This window comes from Mchenga conophoros, linkage group LG23 (assembly GCF_057382185.1).
Source record: "Mchenga conophoros isolate Kocher_MC1m ecotype Shallow Benthic linkage group LG23, M_conophoros_male_GT1.1, whole genome shotgun sequence".
NCBI lineage: Eukaryota > Metazoa > Chordata > Actinopteri > Cichliformes > Cichlidae > Mchenga > Mchenga conophoros.
In genome coordinates this window covers 20575641-20595893 of record NC_140547.1, presented here as the reverse complement: position 1 = coordinate 20595893, position 20253 = coordinate 20575641, and the positions used below count along the sequence as shown (strand labels likewise).

Here is a 20253-nt window from a genome sequence, read left to right as displayed (position 1 = left end):
AACAATTCTGGTACAAAGGAATAACCTACATGGGATACAAACAACTTTGAAACAAAGCCATGTACCTGAGAGAGTGTATGTACTCCAAACACTGTAAGATTAACTTGCTCAGATATGGACAGACAGGACCTCTGCTGGACCTGTGAAGACAGACTTTGATCTTCTCTGTGGTCCTCTGCAGCATTTTAACTGCCGCTTCAAACAGCCGTCTTTCACCTCTGACTGGAAGGTGTAATTGATTCCCAGCAAGGTCAAGTAAGCAGGTATAGTTCACTTCCCACTCGTTGAGAAGAGAAATCGTCCACAGTTGCAGTAATGAGGAGTCACACCTGTAACAGGAGGATTTGTTGGAAACCATTTGCAAACACTGGGAATTCAGAATTCAAAGCACTATCAATGTTACAGTAAAAACCATGTAGGATTAACTACTTAAATTTCATCCATTCTCATCCTTACCTCTGAACATTCCCCAGACAATTTACCAGCAGCTTTGATCCTTCTTCTGAAACTGTTACAGCATCAAGGTACAGCTGTATTTTCTTCTCCTTACTCTGGCTGATTATGTAGGACAGAGCAAAGCAATGCAGAGAATCAAGAGTTCCCCCTCTCACATCAAGACAGTAGCCCAGTTTTTCCAAGAGAAAAAGACAGACTTCAGGAGACTGAGACTCGTACAAACACTGGCACAAGAACAGTAAGTCATCAGTATGTCTGTCTTTTTGGTGAAACTCTGTAAATGTGATAAGCACTTCTTTGAGGTCAGTTTTGAGGTCACTGATGTACGAAGCCAGAATCAGACTTTCTAACACATCTGTGTTCCTCTCATTCAACAGTCCACACATGAAAAGGATCAGATGTTTCACATGTGTCAGCCTGTCAGTCGTCCAGTGCTGAATAAAACCTCTGATCCTCTCTGGATTCATCAGGAGCCACAGTGCTGCAAAAAACTCCTGCAGTGTGGAGTGTTTAAAGGCAGTTGATGTTTTCCACACACCCCGAGTGACTTGAACTTCAAATGTCTTCAAGAACGATGAATGAACACAGCTGTCTTCACAGGTCAGAGATGTCAAAATCTCAGTTTGACTTTGTGTTGCAAGAAAAGCAGCTTCAGCCAAAGAGGCTATTGCATCTCTTTCATATGTAGTGTTGCTGCTCCTCTGAATGCAGAAATGAAGGATGTTCAGGTATATCTCAGTTAGTGTGCATGGCTGTGGAAGATGCTCTGAGCCCTCAAAACTAAAGAAGGCAACGACCATCAGTGCATACACAGGAGTGTGACAAAGACTGAACACTTCGATGTTACTGAAAACGTTGTTCATGTGTTGCTCACTCAGGTTCTTAGATAAATATTCTCTGATGCTTTGTTCACTAAAGCCCTTCACTTTCACTCTGAGAGGATCCCAGTCTGACAGGAAGTCTGATGACTCCACCTCTGGTCTGCAGGCGATGATGATCTTTGACTGAGGTAGAAGGTTCTTGTGGATGAGCTCCCCCACCACAGATGAAGAGGGGAGGTCTATGAGCCCATCAAAAATGATAACAACTCTGTCAGAGTTGGTCTGTATATCCTGTAAGACCTCATCTCTGCCTTCATCTGGTTCACTGAACACACTGAAGAGGAGATCCTCCAAGCTTATAGTCATCACATCATGGGATGTTTCTCTCATGTCAAAGTAAAACATGTACTTTATGTTCTTGTCTTCACTTTCTGCCCACAGTTTCAACATCCGATGGGCCACAACTGTTTTCCCACTGCCAGCTGCACCAATCAAAAGGATCTTTTTCTTATCATGTTTCAGGAGGTCACTGATGGATATTTCTTGTTGGTTCTCAGGTTTGTAGGTCTTTACATGTTTACGATCAATCTTTCTTTTCTTCGACATTGGGTTTTTCATTATGGATGGTGAATCTGCTTCTTTTATCCATAACACAACTGGAGTGTAGGACAGTCCAGGGCTCTGCTTGTTGAATAGAAGTGCTTTGCTTTGGATCCATGAGCTTTCTGATAAATTTGGAACTTTGGTTTTCAGCTTTGCCTGGTAGTTATGGCACAAGCTTTGATCTGAAAGAATGACTCAAGTTAGAAAAAACATAGTAAAACTTCTGGTAAAGTATTTTGTTCTGACAAATAGCAGAGAAATACCATGTTAATTCAAACTGTACAGATGAATATGTCAAATGCCTGTCATGTATAACCAGACTTTAACTTACAGAAAGAGGCTTCACCATCCATCCTCTTCCTCTCTGCATTTCTTCTGCTCAGTGTAAAGACCTTCACCACAAATTTCAAGGTTCCTGAAACTTAAACTGTAAATCGTAGCTGGTTAATTCCTTTAAAATTGTTTTCTCGATTATTATATTCAATTGTAAATATTCATATGAAATATTGTAAATTTTGTAAATTCTTAATACTCGAACAAATATGCTAAAAAATTACAAAGCTGCAAAAATATACATGTTCACAATTCAGTCACAAACAGCTTCTGTGCCTCTTTAATAAATACATTAGGTTTTGTTGCATGCCACTAGAAGTCTTTGTGCTGCTGCTGGTAAATCTGATCACAAATGTTCCTTCTTTTTTAAAATTCAAACTTTATTTTTCACACACTGTTCTCGTTTAAATGACCTGCGTAAAACAACAGGATGAGAACACATGGAAGGATGTATTTTGTAGTCCATCTTTTGAACATTGTAGTTTCAACAGGGCGGATATCCGGCGTCACGCGTCACTTCTGATCAGAGCATAGATATACTCTTTTCCTAAAAGAACCTCCAGTACTTTTAGACTGTGGAGTGTCGAAACATAATAAAAGACTGTTTACAGCAGTATACCCCAACAGAGCTCGACAGACCACGTGACTTTTGGGCATTGCATTGTGGGTACAAGTGGCAGCAAAATAAAACACTACAACAAGCGCTAGCATTTCCAGCACCGGTAATCATTAATTCTGCGGTTTTAATCCCAACTTGCATTTTATTTGCCCCAAAAACAGTTATGTACAAAATGAAGGAGAACATGGCAGGTCCGTACTGTCTTGATGAAAAGGCAAAAAAAACAAAACAAAGTACGACGAAAAAAATCAAAGTTAAATTAAGAACTGTGAGAAAGGCCCTGGACAGGAAACTGCAGGATCTAGGACTGAGCAGCTCCCTCTGCAGCTGGATCCTTAGCTTCCTGTCTGACAGACGCCAAGTGGTCAGACTGGGCAGCATCATCTCATCCCCCATCACACTGAACACTGGTGCTCCACAGGGGTGTGTACTGAGCCCTCTCCTGTACTCACTCTACACCTACGACTGCACAGCCACTAACTTCTCAACCATGTACTGCATGCTTTTTATATTTTTAGTAGCGTGTCACACAAACAGCCAATACTGTCAAAAAAGTAAGAAATCTTTGGGGGTGCTTTGATTCATTTCTGGGATATTTACCTGTACCAGGTACACACAAGTCACCACCAATGCATGCTCGATAAAACCGGCGGAGCAACACATCCGGGAATTTTTCGCGTTCTCGGCTTGATGCGTACTTTGAATTGGAACCTTGTTTTATCTCGTTTTCTCATACCTCCCCCGCAGTAATATGGCACCGCTGCCGTGAAGAGTAGCGCCGGTGTTCCAGATTAACTGGCGCGCAGATTAACTGGATTTGGTCGAACAGATGTGTGGCAGACTTGCGTTTCAGGAGCTGCTACCGATAAACCAGCAAAAAAACGCCAAATGTGTCATCTGTGACACGTGTGAGGTTCCCTCAAACACACTCCGTCAGTCTTGATGCTGTTGAACAACAAAATGTTTAAAAATGTCGCGAGTTTACCTGGTGATATTCTCATGCGCAACGCGATCGCAAAAACAGCAAACAATTAACACCACGCCGATGTTGTTCACAGGACAGCAAGAGTAAACGATCGAGAGAATCTAGTCGTCGTTATTGTTCCCCTCGTACGTTTTATTACTCCGATTTCAGCGTTTTTGCTTCACAACTAAAGCGAGCAGTTTACTTTGTGTGCACTAACATGGACTCGAATCAACCAGCGCCACCTCTGGCCAAGTGCCACAGCCTACAGCCAGATCAACTTGTGACACACATCTGCACCACGTTTGAATTCGTTTCATGCACATTTGTACCTTTCAATTGTGTCTGTTTGTGCGTCATGCAAATAAACCTTTGAAAAGAATGAAATGATATCATGTGTGTATTATTGGCCTACATTTGTACAAAATTCCAAATTATATACACAAAGTCATAGAAATCACCACCCCTGTTCATCATGATTTTAATACTTTTGCCTATAAGAAAAACGTCTTGAACAAATATATGACACACTAATATTTCACCAGTGTTGTAACATCACATATCGTTAGCATAGTCTGCCTGTGTCTTTTCTCTGCAAACGAACATTTTAGAGTTGGTTGTTATATACAGTCTGTATAAGTGTGGTCAATCTAATAAACATTTGTAAGGAGATGGCAGTTACTGTGAATGTACAGCAGTTACACAGTGATTAGTAATAAACAGTCTCCAAAACTTGCATATGATCTTGAATTTGGAACCCATCTACTGACTATCACATAGCAGCTGGAGCAGTCTGTCACGGTCCGGGGCAGCGGCCGTGTGGAAAGTGGAAGGAGGACCCAAAATGCAGCACTTATTCAGATGTGAGGGTGATTTATTGTTAATAACAAACACAAAGTGGAGATGGCAAACAGAACTAAGGACGAAACTAAACTGGGATAAACTACACAGAGGAGTGGAAAACCTGAACATGAAGGGAGAACAGCAGGGAGAACACGCAGAGGATTACACCAGGTAGGAACACAGACGACGCGACGAGGAGCAGAGGAAATCACACGCTATAAATACACAAAGAGACACTGGGAAATCACACACAGGTGGGGGAAACAGCTGGACCTGATTAACCTGACGAGACAGGGGAACACTAACACCAGGGACCAACAGAGGGAGCACAAACCCAGAACCCAGTGTCTAAAATCCCAAACACAAACCATCCCAAAACAGCCATGAATAATAATGAAAGTAATAACAATAAGTACATAAACATAAAGTCACTGAGTCATGGTCGCAGGACCATGACAGTACCCCCCCTCAAGGGCTGGCCCCCGACAGCCACAGAAACACACCACCAGATCCGGGCGGGCGGCAGGGGGGCCAGGACGGAGGGACCGGACCACGACCACGGACGGAGGCCCCAGAGTCCCAAAACAAAGATGAACACAAAACCCACAGGGGAGCAGAGTCCAAAGCACAGTTCAGGAGGCCGTCCACGAAGAAGGCAACGGCGGCGCGTAAAGTGTTCAGGAGGCCGGCCGTGCGGAAGGCAACGGCGGCGCGTAAAGAGTTCAGGAGGCCGGCCGTGCGGAAGGCAGCGGCGGCCACACAGGCGATGGCGGTCCGGGGGCCGGCCGTGCGGAAGGCAGCGGCGGCCACACAGGCGATGGCGGTCCGGGGGCCGGCCGTGCGGAAGGCAACGGCGGCCAGTCAGGCGACGGCGCTCGGCCAGTAGCCTAGCCAGCGGTCCAGAAAATGGCCGTTTAGCTCCAGACCCAAACGAGGCTGGGCCAGGCGAGGCTGAGGGCACGGAAGCCGGGACCGCAGCAGGCGGAGATGATGATGCAGACACAAAGGCTGGACCAGACGAGGATGCAGACACGAAGGCTGGACCAGGCGAGGATGCAGACACGGAGGCTGGACCAGGCGAGGATGCAGACACGGAGGCTGGACCAGGCGAGGATGCAGACACGGAGGCTGGACCAGACGAAGACGAAGATGAGGCTGGACCAGACGAAGACGAAGCCGGACCAGACGAAGACGAAGCCGGACCAGACGAAGATGAAGCCGGACCAGACGAAGATGAAGCTGCAGCTGAAGCTGGGCCAGGTGAGGATGAAGCTGGACCAGAATCAGGCGAGGATGAAACCGGGCCAGGCGTGGATGAAACCGGGCCAGGCGTGGATGAAACCGGGCCAGGCGAGGATGAAGCTGGACCAGAATCAGGCGTGGATGAAGCCGGACCAGGCGATGATGAAGCTGTAGCTGAAGCTGGGCCAGGTGAGGATGAAGCTGGACCAGAATCAGGCGAGGCTGAAGCCAAGGATGAAGCCGGACCAGGCGTGGATGAAACTGGACCAGGCGTGGATGAAGCTGGACCAGGCGTGGATGAAGCCGGGCCAGGCGATGATGAAGCTGTAGCTGAAGCTGGGCCAGGTGAGGATGAAGCTGGACCAGAATCAGGCGAGGCTGAAGCGTCAGGCTGAGGCGTGGCAGTAGCAGGTGGTAGCGCTGCAGGTGATGGTACTGCAGGAGGCGGCGCTGCAGCCACAGGTGGAGAAGCAGCCGCAGGTGGAGAAGCAGCCACAGGTGGCCGGACGGGATCCTCGGGCCCCCCAGCCGACGTGGCAGCAGGTGTGGCATGAGGCTGGACGAGCTCCTCGGGCCCCCCAGCTGAAGAAGCAGGAGGCCGGACGGGCTCCTCGGGCCCCCCAGCCGACGTGGCAGTCAGTGTGGCATGAGGCTGGACGGGCTCCTCGGGCCCCCCAGCAGGCGAAGCAGGAGGCTGGACGGGCTCCTCGGGCCCCCCAGCAGGCGAAGCAGGAGGCTGGACGGGCTCCTCGGGCCCCCCAGCGAAAACAGCCGCAGAACCAGTGGGCACCGCAGCCCCCGGCTCACACGAAACAAGACCAGTAGGCACGCGGGCCTCCGGCACACATGAAACAAAACCAGTAGGCACGCGGGCCTCTGGCACGCATAAGGAGGGCTGCAGCTGCGCAGAGCACTGACCCTGCTCAGGCAGTGACAGCTCGGTGCAGTTCACAGCTGGCATCTTGGCCACCAGGGGTCCAGAGTAAGCTGAGGGTAGTAACCCCGCCTCTGGGGAAGCCCCGGAGTGAGTAACAGTCACTAATGTTGCCAGCTGTTGAAGAACAGGTCCGTAATGTAACAGTTCATCTCCCTGCCTAGAAACAGCGGTGGAAAAACAGTGTGAAAACTGTGATTCAGCTATTACCGGAACCGTGGGTTGTAGCGATGCTAGCGGTGATGGTGGTGGCTGAGTGGCTAACTGGAGCGGCGGCAGAACAGGCAATTGCGCCCCCAGGGAGGCTAACGGCTGAGCTACCGACTGGGGAGCTTGTGGCCGAGCACTGAACTGAGCCGGAGAATGGCGATAAAGTCCTGGCTCAGAAGGGGTGGCAGAGACACAGTCTGTTAGTCTTGCAGAGGGTCTGTACACGCCCACTTGGGAAGGATCAGTCACCACGAAGGTGGGTAAGCAATCCATACAGTCTCCCATCCCGCTCTGAATAGCCCCAGAAAACAAAGTCCCGGAAACTGGGGAAGCCAGAACATGTCGCTCGCTCACCGCCTCGGGCTGCTCGAAAGTAAAAGCAGACGGGGGGTGAAGTCCGAGGTCCAAAAGGAGGAACTCCCGCTCCCACGAACAAAGCGAGCCCAGAAGCCATGGGAGACCGGTCACCAGACGCTGTAGCCGCCTCTCTAGAGCGCGCTGGGACGTGCCACCCGGGCTTTCCAGCCACAGGTCGATCAGCTCCTGTGTGGCATCGATTAGATTCTCCCGTAGCTCCTTGGACGGGTTAAGCGCTGCTGGGTCCATCTTGTGGTCGCGTCGTACTGTCACGGTCCGGGGCAGCGGCCGTGTGGAAAGTGGAAGGAGGACCCAAAATGCAGCACTTATTCAGATGTGAGGGTGATTTATTGTTAATAACAAACACAAAGTGGAGATGGCAAACAGAACTAAGGACGAAACTAAACTGGGATAAACTACACAGAGGAGTGGCAAACCTGAACATGAAGGGAGAACAGCAGGGAGAACACGCAGAGGATTACACCAGGTAGGAACACAGACGACGCGACGAGGAGCAGAGGAAATCACACGCTATAAATACACAAAGAGACACTGGGAAATCACACACAGGTGGGGGAAACAGCTGGACCTGATTAACCTGACGAGACAGGGGAACACTAACACCAGGGACCAACAGAGGGAGCACAAACCCAGAACCCAGTGTCTAAAATCCCAAACACAAACCATCCCAAAACAGCCATGAATAATAATGAAAGTAATAACAATAAGTACATAAACATAAAGTCACTGAGTCATGGTCGCAGGACCATGACACAGTCTGTGACAACAGACACTGGACACTCATTGTAAGACATCACACAACCATGAGAATTTAAAATTAAATTACTAGGTTTAACATGATTCTCATTTGTTTTTCAAGATAATGTATCTAAAAGAGATACGGGTTGTCTTTGTTGACCCATTTGGGGCAACACAAGCACAAATGGATAAGTGCAGGGATGTAACAAGGTAAGCAAAAAGGCTAATGTTGACCACAGTAGTCATTTTTCTAACTTGAACATGTGAATTACATAAGGCTGCTGCACTGAGTAACATTCAGTACCTGTTTTTTTTTACAGAGCTTTGGTTAGGAGAAAATGTCCAGCCATTGGCAAATGGACGTGCTCAACTGTTGCCCATCCAAAACAGCAGGACCTTACATCCTGTGGCGTCTTTGTATGCAAGGTAAGTAAAATGCTCATGGTGTATTGTACCTAAACGAACAGATTCTAATGAGTAGAAAATGTTCAGCTTGCAGAACAAATACTTTCGGGGACCAATATACTCTACCCTGTTGACGAGGAGGGGGTTGCCAGGCTCAGACTGGACATAGCGCTCTCTCTGATCCAAAACTCAGGTATACCCGAGAAACGGCATTTGGGCCTCCATTTAAAATATTTCTGTGTATATCCTCATTGTGGCATATGTATTTTTAGATGACATTTCCCAGCTATGTCGTGCCTGTGGTGAGGGAAGCTCAGGTGCAGAAACCGATGAATGGGTAAGATAACCAAATCTGCATGCCTTTGCACTTTAAAGACACTGGAGCACCTAAAGGACGCATGAAAACATCAAGTGATACACAGATAAGACAGTTGCACAGAAATATGCAGTATCTGCACATTGTAACATGTTTAGTCACTTTACTCAAGAGCCTGACTTCAGATGAATGACTCTGACAATCTCATTCAATCTTGCAGATTGAATGCACCTTCTGCAGAAAGTGGTACCACACAGTGTGTGTGGACTTCCCCTGTGCAGAAGGCAACTACAAATGTTGTGGGTGCTAAATAAACAGAAAAATTTGATCCCTGTTGTCTTTGCTTACTGGTTGTTTTTAGTGTTGACAATCCACATTGCTGGCATTGCATCTTTCAACATGTTTGTGGGTAGATTTGGATGTGCCAGGGGTAAGTGCAGCCACTCAGCCTCTACTCAATGTGATCATAGCAGATGGTGCAGGTGCAGATGTGTCACAAGTTAACCCTTTAAGACCTACCATAGAACCAAGTCCGCCAGAGCTTATATTATATTTTTGGGAGCATTTCAAGTTGCTATACATCAATACAACCATTATAGCCCACATTTTAATAATATGTCTGCATTAAGTGCATAGTACTTACATAAATTGCAAAAAAAGTGCAATAAACTACAAAAAAATTGAAAATCATTTTTGTTTTTTTAACATATATTTCTAGTTAGAGAAATTTAAGAGGCTTATCCCTCAAAACTGTAAATACAAAAAAGTTGCACAAACTAGTTTCCCATCACAGGAAACTTATTTTGAGTGTCTTCATAGTTTTATTTTTGAAATACACCAATTTTCATATACTGCAGGAAAAACGAAAATAAATATTATAATGCAAATTTGCAAAATAACAGCATATGCATCAAAATAAACTATTTCCAGCAGTGCAATATGAGTCCTAAGCATCCCAGAAACGATACAGAAAGTCATAAAGTCAAACATAACTTTTAAAAACACCAGTATAGGCTGATGAGGCCTTGATGGTAAAAAACTACATTTCCGCAAAATGACGTCACTTCCGGTTTTGGACAGGTCATGGCGGACATGCGACAGTTCACGCTGATGGACCTAGGAAGTGTTACGAACAGCTGATCGGATCGGCAAAGCGTGTTTCTGGAATAGTAGTAGTAGTAGTAGTATTTATTTATTGTCATTGTCAAGAACAATGAAATTGCGTTTGGGGCTTCCATACAACCCAAAAAAAGAAGAAAATAATAAATACCCCTTAAAACCCAAGTGTACATATTTAACCCAGTGTGACTCCAATGCAATAAGACAATCCTTAGCAATAATGTTCGTAGAAATTCAGACAAAGACCTGAGAAACATGACAAAATACAACAATGCAACCCATTCAATATTATTGTACTGTGAGATATGATATCAGATATGATAGTTATCTATTTAAGAAAGAGGGGGGGGGGCAGGAGGGGGAAGAGAATAAAGATATGATGCACCAATGCAGACCAGTTCATTGCTATTAAGAAGTTGGATATGGTTATTGTCCGTGAGAGGGGGGCAGAGAGTTCAGGAGCCTCACAGCCTGTGGATACAGGCTGTTGGCCAGTCTGGATGTTCTGGCCTGTATAGACCTGTACCTTCTCCCTGAGGGCAGCAGATGGAAAAGGTGGCGCGCAGGGTGATGTTGGTCCCGCAGGATACTGTGCACCCTCCTCAGACAGCGAGTGGGGAAGATATTACTGATCTCTGGCAGACTTGTTCCAATAATTCTGCCAGCTTCTTTCACCACCCGCTGGAGTGCTTGCTGATCGGCCTTGGCGCGCTGGGGAACCACACTAGAAATCCATACGTCAGAACGCTGCTGATGGCACAGTTGTAGAAGTTCAACATCAGAGATCTGGGAATGTGTGCACTCCACAGTCTCCTCAGGTAGTAGAGGCGCTGTTGGGCCTTCCGTGCAACTGAGGTGATATGGTTGCCCCAGGACAGGTCCTCGGTCACAGTTACCCCCAAGAATTTAAAACTGCTCACCCTCTCCACTGCCTCACTGCCAATGAAGAGAGGCAGATGGTTGTTATGACCCCTCTTCCGGAAATCTACAATGATCTCCTTGGTCTTTTTGGTGTTTAAGACCAAGTTATTGTCGTGGCACCATGACTCTAGTTGTTGCACCTCTGTCCTATAGTTTGTCTCATCATTGTTGGATATAAGTCCGAGCACTGTAGTGTCATCTGCAAACTTAACAATGAGATTGGACGCGCAGGAGGAAATACAGTCATGGGTGAAGAGAGTGTATAGCAGAGGGCTCAGAACACACCCCTGAGGGGCACCGGTGTTGACCACAAGGGTGGAAGAGGTGTTCTTACCCACTCTGACACTCTGTCTACGGTTAGTGAGGAAGTCCACAATCCAGTTGCACAGAGAGGAGTTAAGTCCCAGTTGGTGGAGTTTGGGACGGAGTTTGTATGGCCGGATGGTATTAAAAGCCGAGCTGTAGTCTACAAAGAGGAGCCGTGCATAGGTGTTCCTGTGTTCCAAGTGCTTCAGTAATGTGTGCAGCACTGTGGCGATCGCATCCTCGGTTGACCGGTTCTCCCTGTATGCAAACTGGTGCGAGTCCAGGGATGGTGGAAAAGCAGCTCTGATGTGTTTAATGACCAGTCTCTCCAGGCATTTGGCGGGAATGGGGGTGAGTGCCACAGGTCTGAAATCGTTCAGACATGTGACATTTGACTGTTTTGGGATGGGAACGATGGTTGCTGCTTTGAAACAGGATGGTACCAGTGAACAGGACAACGAGGTGTTATATATAGAGGTGAAGACGTCCGCCAGGTCCGCAGCACAGTCTTTTAGCACCCGGCCCAGCACTCCATCTGGCCCGGCCGCCTTCCTGGTGTTAATGCTCCGGAACACACGCCTCAGCTCATGAGTGCTCAGGACTGGAGCAGGATCGGTTGAGGGGACAGGGGACAGGACAGGGTCGGTGTTCTCCCTATCAAAACGGGCATAAAAGAGATTTAGATCCTCAGCCAGAGTAGAACTGTCGGCTGAGGGTGATGGTGTTCTTCTTTTGTAGTCCGTGATAGCCCTGATGCCCTCCCAGACCTGCCTTGGGTTTGTGTTGTTCTCAAACCTGGCCTCGATACGCCTCCTGTGCTGCTGCTTGGCAGTCTTGATGCCTCTTCTCAGGTTGGCCCTGGCAGCACTGTATGCCTCCTGGTCCCCGGATTTGAAAGCGTTGTTCGAATAAGTTGTTGAACTCTGTGTGTCATCCAGGGTGGATTATTAGGGTACACACGGAATCGTTTCCAAGTTGTTACATTGTCCACACAGAAACAGATGTAGTCCAAGACAGTGGAGGTGTAACTGTCCAATGCGACACGATTGTCAGTGTCCTGCACCTTGAATACATCCCAGTCTGTGCAGTGGAAACAGTCCTGAAGCATCGGAATAGCATCCTGCGGCCATGTTCTCACGGTTTTGGTTGTAATCCCAGTGCTCTTGATCTTTTGTGTGTATATTGGGTGTAGCAGAAGGGAGAGATGGTCTGACAGACCCAGGTGGGGATAAGCCTGGGCTCTGTACGCATTCGCCATGTTGGTGTACACCTGGTCCAACGTTCTATCTCCTCTGGTAGCACACTTCACATTACGGTGGAAATTGTGAAGTACAGATTTCAGGTCCGCGTGGTTAAAATCCCCAGCCGCAATAAAGACACTGTCCGGGTGTGCTACCAGGCTGTTATTGATGCTGCTGCTCAATTGTGCTAACGCTAGCTTAGCATTAACATCTGGTGGAATGTAAACAGCGCAGATGTAAACGGCAGAAAATTCCCGAGGGAGATAGAATGGACGGCACTTTAACACCAACAGTTCTACCTCTGTACTGCACAGTCTTTCCGTTACTGTAACGTTCGTGCACCAAAAGTTGTTAATATAGATGCACAGCCCCCCGCCAGTCTTCTTACCCGAGTCCGCAGACCTGTCGGCTTGATAGGCGGTGCGGCCTGCTAGATCAATAGCCGCATCGGGAATGGCGCTGTCCAGCCAGGTTTCAGTGAAGATCATGCACGAACAGTTATTAAAAGTCCGTCGAGTGGCGATCTGCAGTCGTATTTCATCCAGTTTGTAACGGATTGAACGGGCGTTGGAGAGGAATATGATTGGGAGTGGTGGTTTAAACGGACTAGTCTTTAGCCGTGCCCACAGGCCTCCCCGCCTGCCTCTCTTCTGCCTCCGCTCGCAACGTCTCCTCCTGCGGCTTGCTGTTGCGGGTAGCCCCGGGGGTTGCTTAACGATCTCCGGGGGGATGAGATACTCGGATGTTAGTTGAAGATCTCCACGGCTTAGTTGTAGTAGATCATCTCTGTTGTATTGAAGTAACCCCAGACTGTGTGAAATAATACACAGTACCACCAAAAGTGCAAAAGTGTAGGAGCTCCGGGCCGCTGCGTCTGTGCGCGCCGCCATCTTAGTTTGGCGGCGCGCACACATCTCGCTACAAATGTAGATCGCACACATATACGCTCCTTCACAGACACGTACGCTCCCCATCCTTCTTTCTGTTGCACAGGAATATTATGTTTTTGTTGCTGCAAGCGCTTTTTATGCAATTTTTGCAAAGCTTTATGTGGAAGGAAACCGTGACCTAGGACAAGCTGATGGCATAAGATGTAAGTACAACTCCTCCGGTTTCATATGCAAAAAAAATTATTGCGCTAGCTTACGTGGTTGCAGTGCTACCGGGATTTTAAAATAGTTACGCAAAATGGAGCGTGTCCGCTCCGACCGGCTTTAAAGGGTTAATCTAGTAGGCTATGGTACTTGGCCACAGGTGGCAGCAGTGGACTGACCTCCATTGGAGACTGCTCCAGCTGCTATGTGATAGTCATTAGATGGGTTCCAAATTGAAGATCATATGCAAGTTTTGGAGACTGTTTATTACTAATCGCTGTGTAATCACTGCTTACGATTTCAAACGTGGTGCAGATGTGTGTCACAAGTTGATCTGGCTGTAGGCTGTGGCACTTGGCCAGAGGTGGCGCTGGTTGATTCGAGTCCATGTTAGTGCACACAAAGTAAACTGCTCGCTTTAGTTGTGAAGCAAAAACGCTGAAATCGGAGTAATAAAACGTACGAGGGGAACAATAACGACGACTAGATTCTCTCGATCGTTTACTCTTGCTGTCCTGTGAACAACATCGGCGTGGTGTTAATTGTTTGCTGTTTTTGCGATCGCGTTGCGCATGAGAATATCACCAGGTAAACTCGCGACATTTTTAAACATTTTGTTGTTCAACAGCATCAAGACTGACGGAGTGTGTTTGAGGGAACCTCACACGTGTCACAGATGACACATTTGGCGTTTTTTTGCTGGTTTATCGGTAGCAGCTCCTGAAACGCAAGTCGGCCACACATCTGTTCGACCAAATCCAGTTAATCTGCGCACCAGTTAATCTGGAACACCGGTTACATCACGACGTTTGTACAGAGATTGAAAATGTGACGTCATTCTGGGGTAAAACCGCAAAGGATTCTGGGAACGAGTGGCAAGCGGTACTAGCGCACGCAGGCTTTCACATGAAAACAGTCACACAGCGATAAAAAGAAACACAAAAAATGGCAAGAAGCTGTTGTATTATTAACTGCAATAGCCGGTCGCATGACAGTAGTGATGGCCAAATGAAGCTTTCTGAAGCACTGAAGCTTCCCATATATATATATAAATCTTATAAAGTTTGTATCTGTCTTGCTTGTGTGAAACTTGTATGAAAAGCATACAAGAGTGAAAACAGATACAAGATCCCTTGAAAAATTATATAATGAAACTTGTATGTTTTGGATACTTACTAAAACAATATATGAAAGTAATGAGAAAGTGGCCACTTTCATGAGTAAATCATATGAGTTTTTACTATTTCTTTTCCATATGGGTTGTATTGAAAAACGTTTCTTTACTCGAAGCTTTTCAACACAGTCCTCTCTGGTGACATCTGGTGGCCAAAAATATGAGGAGCAGCTTGAATCCACAAAATAAAACCAACTGCTTCATTAAGATTGCCCACTCTACAGAGTGGAATTCTGTCTGATATTGGGCCGCCGTTGTGTTGCTTTGAACGTGTATTTTTTGGTGGTTAAAAAAATGTGGTTTATTCGTTTAATAAATAATTTTGACCAGTAAACTCTCCTTGTTTAAACATGCACCATGGTTTGGTCTTTCTTTGCTTGTGACTTCTTGATGTTGGTAAATACAATAATTGAAAAATACCACGTTACATATAATATACATATGATAATGTACAACACATTATGGAGTATGCTTCTGCTGTGAGGTCCTGCCTTCATGCACTTATGCAATTAACCGCTAGACGGGTATATTTATAAATAATATTATATTAGCGAAATTTTCCCAGACATATTTTTGACCTGGGGGTAGAATTGATTGTGAACTGGAAAGGGAAAATGCTTATGAACTTGCAAATTAAAAACATGATGCATTTAAAGTAGCCCTTTTTCATTTTTATTTAAGAAGAGAATTTGTTCTAGTGTGCGATGGCCGAACCTGTTCCTTTTCGTGGAGATAATTTCTCCTGCCTTAAGGGAAATCCCTTCATGTGGCACAGAGGAGGCTGGAGTGCAGAGAAACTGGTAGAGATGCAGTTATACAGTCTACCTGGGCCCCACAATCTATCAGATAAAGAGAATAAATAAATTCAATTGCTGCACATTTGGCAGACTAACATTTTCAGATTAATTAAACAATAAAATGTATATTTTTACAACATTACATGTAAAGAGTCAAGTGGAAGTTTTTCTAAAGTTATTTAATGATATTTATATTATGGAAGCAGATTTTTGACATTTTACCCTTTTCCCGTTTTCAGATATAATAAACACGCACAAAACAAAAGCAAACGACAAGAACACAAAGCTGGAAAACCCACCCGATTGACAAAAATCTACTCAAAATTCTCCCACACAACAGAACCTCCTCTATTCCTCGCTGGCTCCAAATCTCTCAGTGGAATGATCAGTGCTTTGCTATCTGTCACCATCAAAACACTCCACAAATCCCGCGAATGATTCATTTCCTTATAAACCATTGAATCAGATACCGAAGCAGTTAGGTTCTAAATGAAGTACTGATGTCCGATTCATGAACGAATCGTTCAATACTCGAGAATCACTTTACTGACTCAACTCAATCAGCCCAACTGACTCACTGACTCATCCCTGTTTCTGTTAGCAAACTAATTCGCTTAGTAGAAATATATCTAGCTTATAATTAAAATTGTCGGGGAGGAAAACAACAGCCAGTTTCTTAACAAAAGCATTTCTGCTCTCAACTGGAAGAAAAAACCCTGAGTAGAAGCTCACATCAAGAAAATAGCTCCTCGCTTCACAGTAGCATCGCTCTGCTAACATGCTAACAGCACATTTGAGCTACTCACCCCCTCCCTTCCTGTGTTGAATCGTAAGCGTAAGCAAATCACTCAGGACTCGCTCACCCCTATGGGCAGAAATCTGTGCCATCAGAAACTGAATTTGAATAAGTTCAATTTGAATTTGAATTGCTCAGATTGAATCTGAATTGTAACTTGAATAAATGCTTTTGAAAACTGAATTTGAATTAGTCTAATTTGAAATTGAATTTATGGTTTGAAAATGATCATCACTAAATTGAAATTGAATTTTATATTTTGAAAATGAATTGATTTGCTTTGAAACTGCATTTTATCCTTTAAAAATTCAGCTCTCGAATAATTTCAGTTTCACTTCTCACCATTCAGTTTCAGTTCTACAATTCAATTTCAGTTCCAAAATTCAGTTTTTTGGAACTTACATCCGGTTCCGGTGCAAGCGCAGATTAATAGAACTACGTTTTACTAGCGGACCGAAAGTGTTACTGACGGGAATCTACAGCGTCTTGAGCTGAATTAAGACTTCAGAAGTCATTCGTCATGTCGAATGACCAGCGGATAAACTCTCAGGTTGGTAATAAATGTATTAACGTAATGTATAACAAATGATAGCCGTACAGTAACTTTTATGCTTATTGTAGCTGTTAGCTAAAAACGCTAATTTAGCCTAGTTTGCCCTGAATTCAGCTTTGACAAACAAATATGATCGACTGTTTCTAGTAGAATTCCAGAGTTGTCATCTTGTACCCTCTCAGAGTACCCCCTCTGTATGCTTGCAGAGACCCCTACAGTAGGGAAACATGCAAAACGGTGCCCAAACCTTTGTGTTTTAGCTTTATTTGTCTTACACAGCATCCCAACTCTTTAGCTAACTTAATAACTTTAGCTAAAGTGAATAGTTAGTCTAATTCATTAGTGCAGCATTACTGGGTCACCTCTGTTTGAAGTGATATAATGTGATATACAACTATCACTGTGTTTAACTACCATAATAATTCTTAGGGTACTGAGTGCATGCTTAATTAGATTTTTTTTTTTTTTTTTTTAAACACACTGCTTGTAACGTGCGGTGGAGATGAAGCCAGCCGCGGAGGTGTGCAGGTGGATAGCGAATGAGCAACAGCTTCTGACTTTCCAAAAAGTACTCATTTATTTACAATATCAAAAATAAGTGCTACCTCTACCACACATTACTGAAGAGCACACTAGTCCGCGTACACACGGGAGCATCCATTACAGGAGGAGTGCGAAGAAGAACAAAAAGGGGGGTGACACCAGTCGTGAGACAGGAGGCGCCGCCATGTGGTGATACATTGCATTACGATAGCAACTGTTACATAGTCCCCCCCTGGTGAGAAAAAGGCTGTCCTCAGCCGTACACAGCTGAAAAAACACACACCACACCTAACAGTACTCTATACATAGAGGTTACAGCTAAGATTAGTGCACACACACAGGGCAAAAGACCATTTAAAAATGAAATTGGTGAAAATAAGATGAACATGTACAGTGGAAAATCAGTCTTCTTAGTTTTTTCACTTTTTCCTTTTTTTTGTTTTTAAAGTAAATGCCAAGAATGAACCTTAACGCACTAAAGAGCCATAAAACTGGATTAAGTAGAGCAAACAGAAACATCTACATATCATGACTCAAAGTAGCAATGCAACAAGACAGCATCAAACAGGTTTAACCAGAACATTTCACTTCAGATCAAGCCTGGTTGTGTGAAAATCATTAGTCCATCTTTTGTTGCTCCAGCCAGATGTAACTCTGGGGCAACGTCTGGGCCTGAGATTGTAATGTCCACCAGCAGCTGGGTGCTGGACAGATCTGGGTGAAACACTCTCTGGAACAGCGCCCACACCAGAAGAAGATTCAATGTCCGGTAAATCAAAGGGGAATGGCTCAGAGTCAATGTCAGTGTCTGCAGGGGGGCCAGGGTGGGCCTGAGAGTCAGAGTTCAGACCCTCTGCGGTCTCTCTCTCGGCAGGCGATGAAACAGAATGTTCTTTGGAAGTGAGAGAGTCCCAGGTATGGAACGGTTGCATGTTCACAACATGATAAACACCTGCATCCACACCGGAGTCCACCCAAGTGAGCCTGTAATTAACATCACTGAGTCTCTGAGATACACACAATGGTCCCTGAAACAGTGGTGCAAGTTTAGCAGTAAAGTTAGACTGAGAATCTGACCTGGGGTGCGTCTTAACACTCACAAGGTCACCAACACGAAACGTGGCATGTCGATGTCTCAAGTCATAGTAATGTTTTTGTCTGTCATGGCTATAGTCCAAAGCTGCTTTGGCGTGGTCGTGAGCTTCCTGCAGGGAGGCTCTCAGAGTCTCAGGGTAAGGCACACCCGGTTCATCAACACCTGCTGTAGAAGGCTGAGTGATAAGGTCAAGCGGGGTGTCTAACTCACGACCATCACGATATTCGTATTCTATTTTTATCTTATTGTATATTTTTATTCTATTTTATTCTACTGTATATAGTATATTATTTTATTCTATTCTGTACAGCTGTGTACTGTATTTATTCTTATTGTATTCTAATTTTTGCGTCATAACTTTTGCACTGTCCACTTCCTGCTGTGACAAAACAAATTTCCCACGTGTGGGACTAATAAAGGTTATCTTATCTTATCTTATCTTATCTTATCTTGTAAAGCATCATGGCAGGAGTCAAACCTGTACTGTCATGAGGGGCGGTGCGCAGAGCAAAGCAAATCTGAGGGAGAAACTTGTCCCATGATGTGTGCTTATCACCTACATAAGCGCGGATTGCAGTTTTCAGAGTCCGGTTGACGCGTTCAGTAGCATTTGTCTGAGGGTGATATGCCGTAGTGAGTCTGTGCACCGAGCCTAATGCAGAAACAACATGTTCAAAAAGCTCACTCACAAAAGGAGACCCTCTGTCAGAAATCAGGTAAGTGGGTGTACCATGTCTAGCAAAAATGTCAGTGACGAATTTACCAGCTGCTACCTGAGATGTAGCTTCTTTGACAGCACTGGCTTCAACCCATTTAGTCAAATAGTCAACAAACACGATCAAATAAGCATTACCAGTGGGGGTGCGGGGAAGTGGCCCAACAAAATCCACACCCACATACTCCCAGGGTTTCTGGGGGACAATGGGAACCATAAGACCGGCTGCTTTTTTTTGACTTGGCTTGGTGAGTTGGCACACTGAGCATGAAATCACATAGTGTTTCACATCAGCTGCCATTTTGGGCCAGAAAAACCTAAAACGCAGTCTAGCCAATGTCTTAGAAACACCCAAGTGACCTGCTGTGGGGTGGTCGTGGTAATAGTCCAGCAAGGTGCCTCTAATGGAAGTAGGGGCAAACAGTTTCAGCTCTTTCAAAGGGTGCAAAGCACATGTGGACTTGGGTTCCCTGTGATACAAAAGAGAGTCATACACAACATACTGTAACAAGGTGGCATTGTCCGAGCAGTTCAGAGAGTCTGCTTCAATGTCTCTGAGGAGTGGACCTGTGACGTGATCGTCTAACTGCAGCTGTCTCAATTGTGAACGGTCAGCCAGAATGACGGCGGGCAGAGTACGAATGTCCAGGCTGCCCATAACAGCATGATCTGGTAAAAGATCAGTCGGCCTGTCACAGGTCAGAGGCAAAGGGTTGCGTGACAGTGCGTCGGGAACTTTGTTCTGTGCACCAGGTTTGTGCACTATTGTGAAATCAAAGTCCTGCAAACGAAGTGACCAGCGGGCGAGTCGGCCCGTTGGGTTTTGACGAGACATGAGCCACCTGAGACTGTTGTGGTCAGTGAAGATAGTAACATGAACACCTTCAACATACGGGCAGAAGTGTTCCAGAGCCCATATCACAGCGAGGCACTCCTTCTCTGAAGTGCAGTAGGGGAGTTCAGCTTTGTGAAGGGAGCGACTAGCAAAAGCCACAACGTACTCACGACCCTTGTCATCCTTTTGCATCAACACTGC

At 45.6% G+C, this 20253-nt stretch overlaps 1 protein-coding gene across 1 annotated transcript in view; it reads right to left on the bottom strand.

Annotated features, from left to right (window-relative positions):
• LOC146547136 (uncharacterized) overlaps window positions 1-20253 on the bottom strand; it is a 111990-nt gene that overhangs the window by 79680 nt on the left and 12057 nt on the right. Inside the window, exons 2-4 of the mRNA XM_085264082.1 lie at window positions 2212-2307; window positions 457-2062; window positions 66-329 (exon numbers count right to left, since the gene is read on the bottom strand). Coding sequence (XP_085120208.1) covers window positions 66-329; window positions 457-2062; window positions 2212-2233 — 1892 coding nt within the window. The 5' untranslated portion in view covers window positions 2234-2307. The remainder of the gene's footprint in view (window positions 1-65; window positions 330-456; window positions 2063-2211; window positions 2308-20253) is intronic.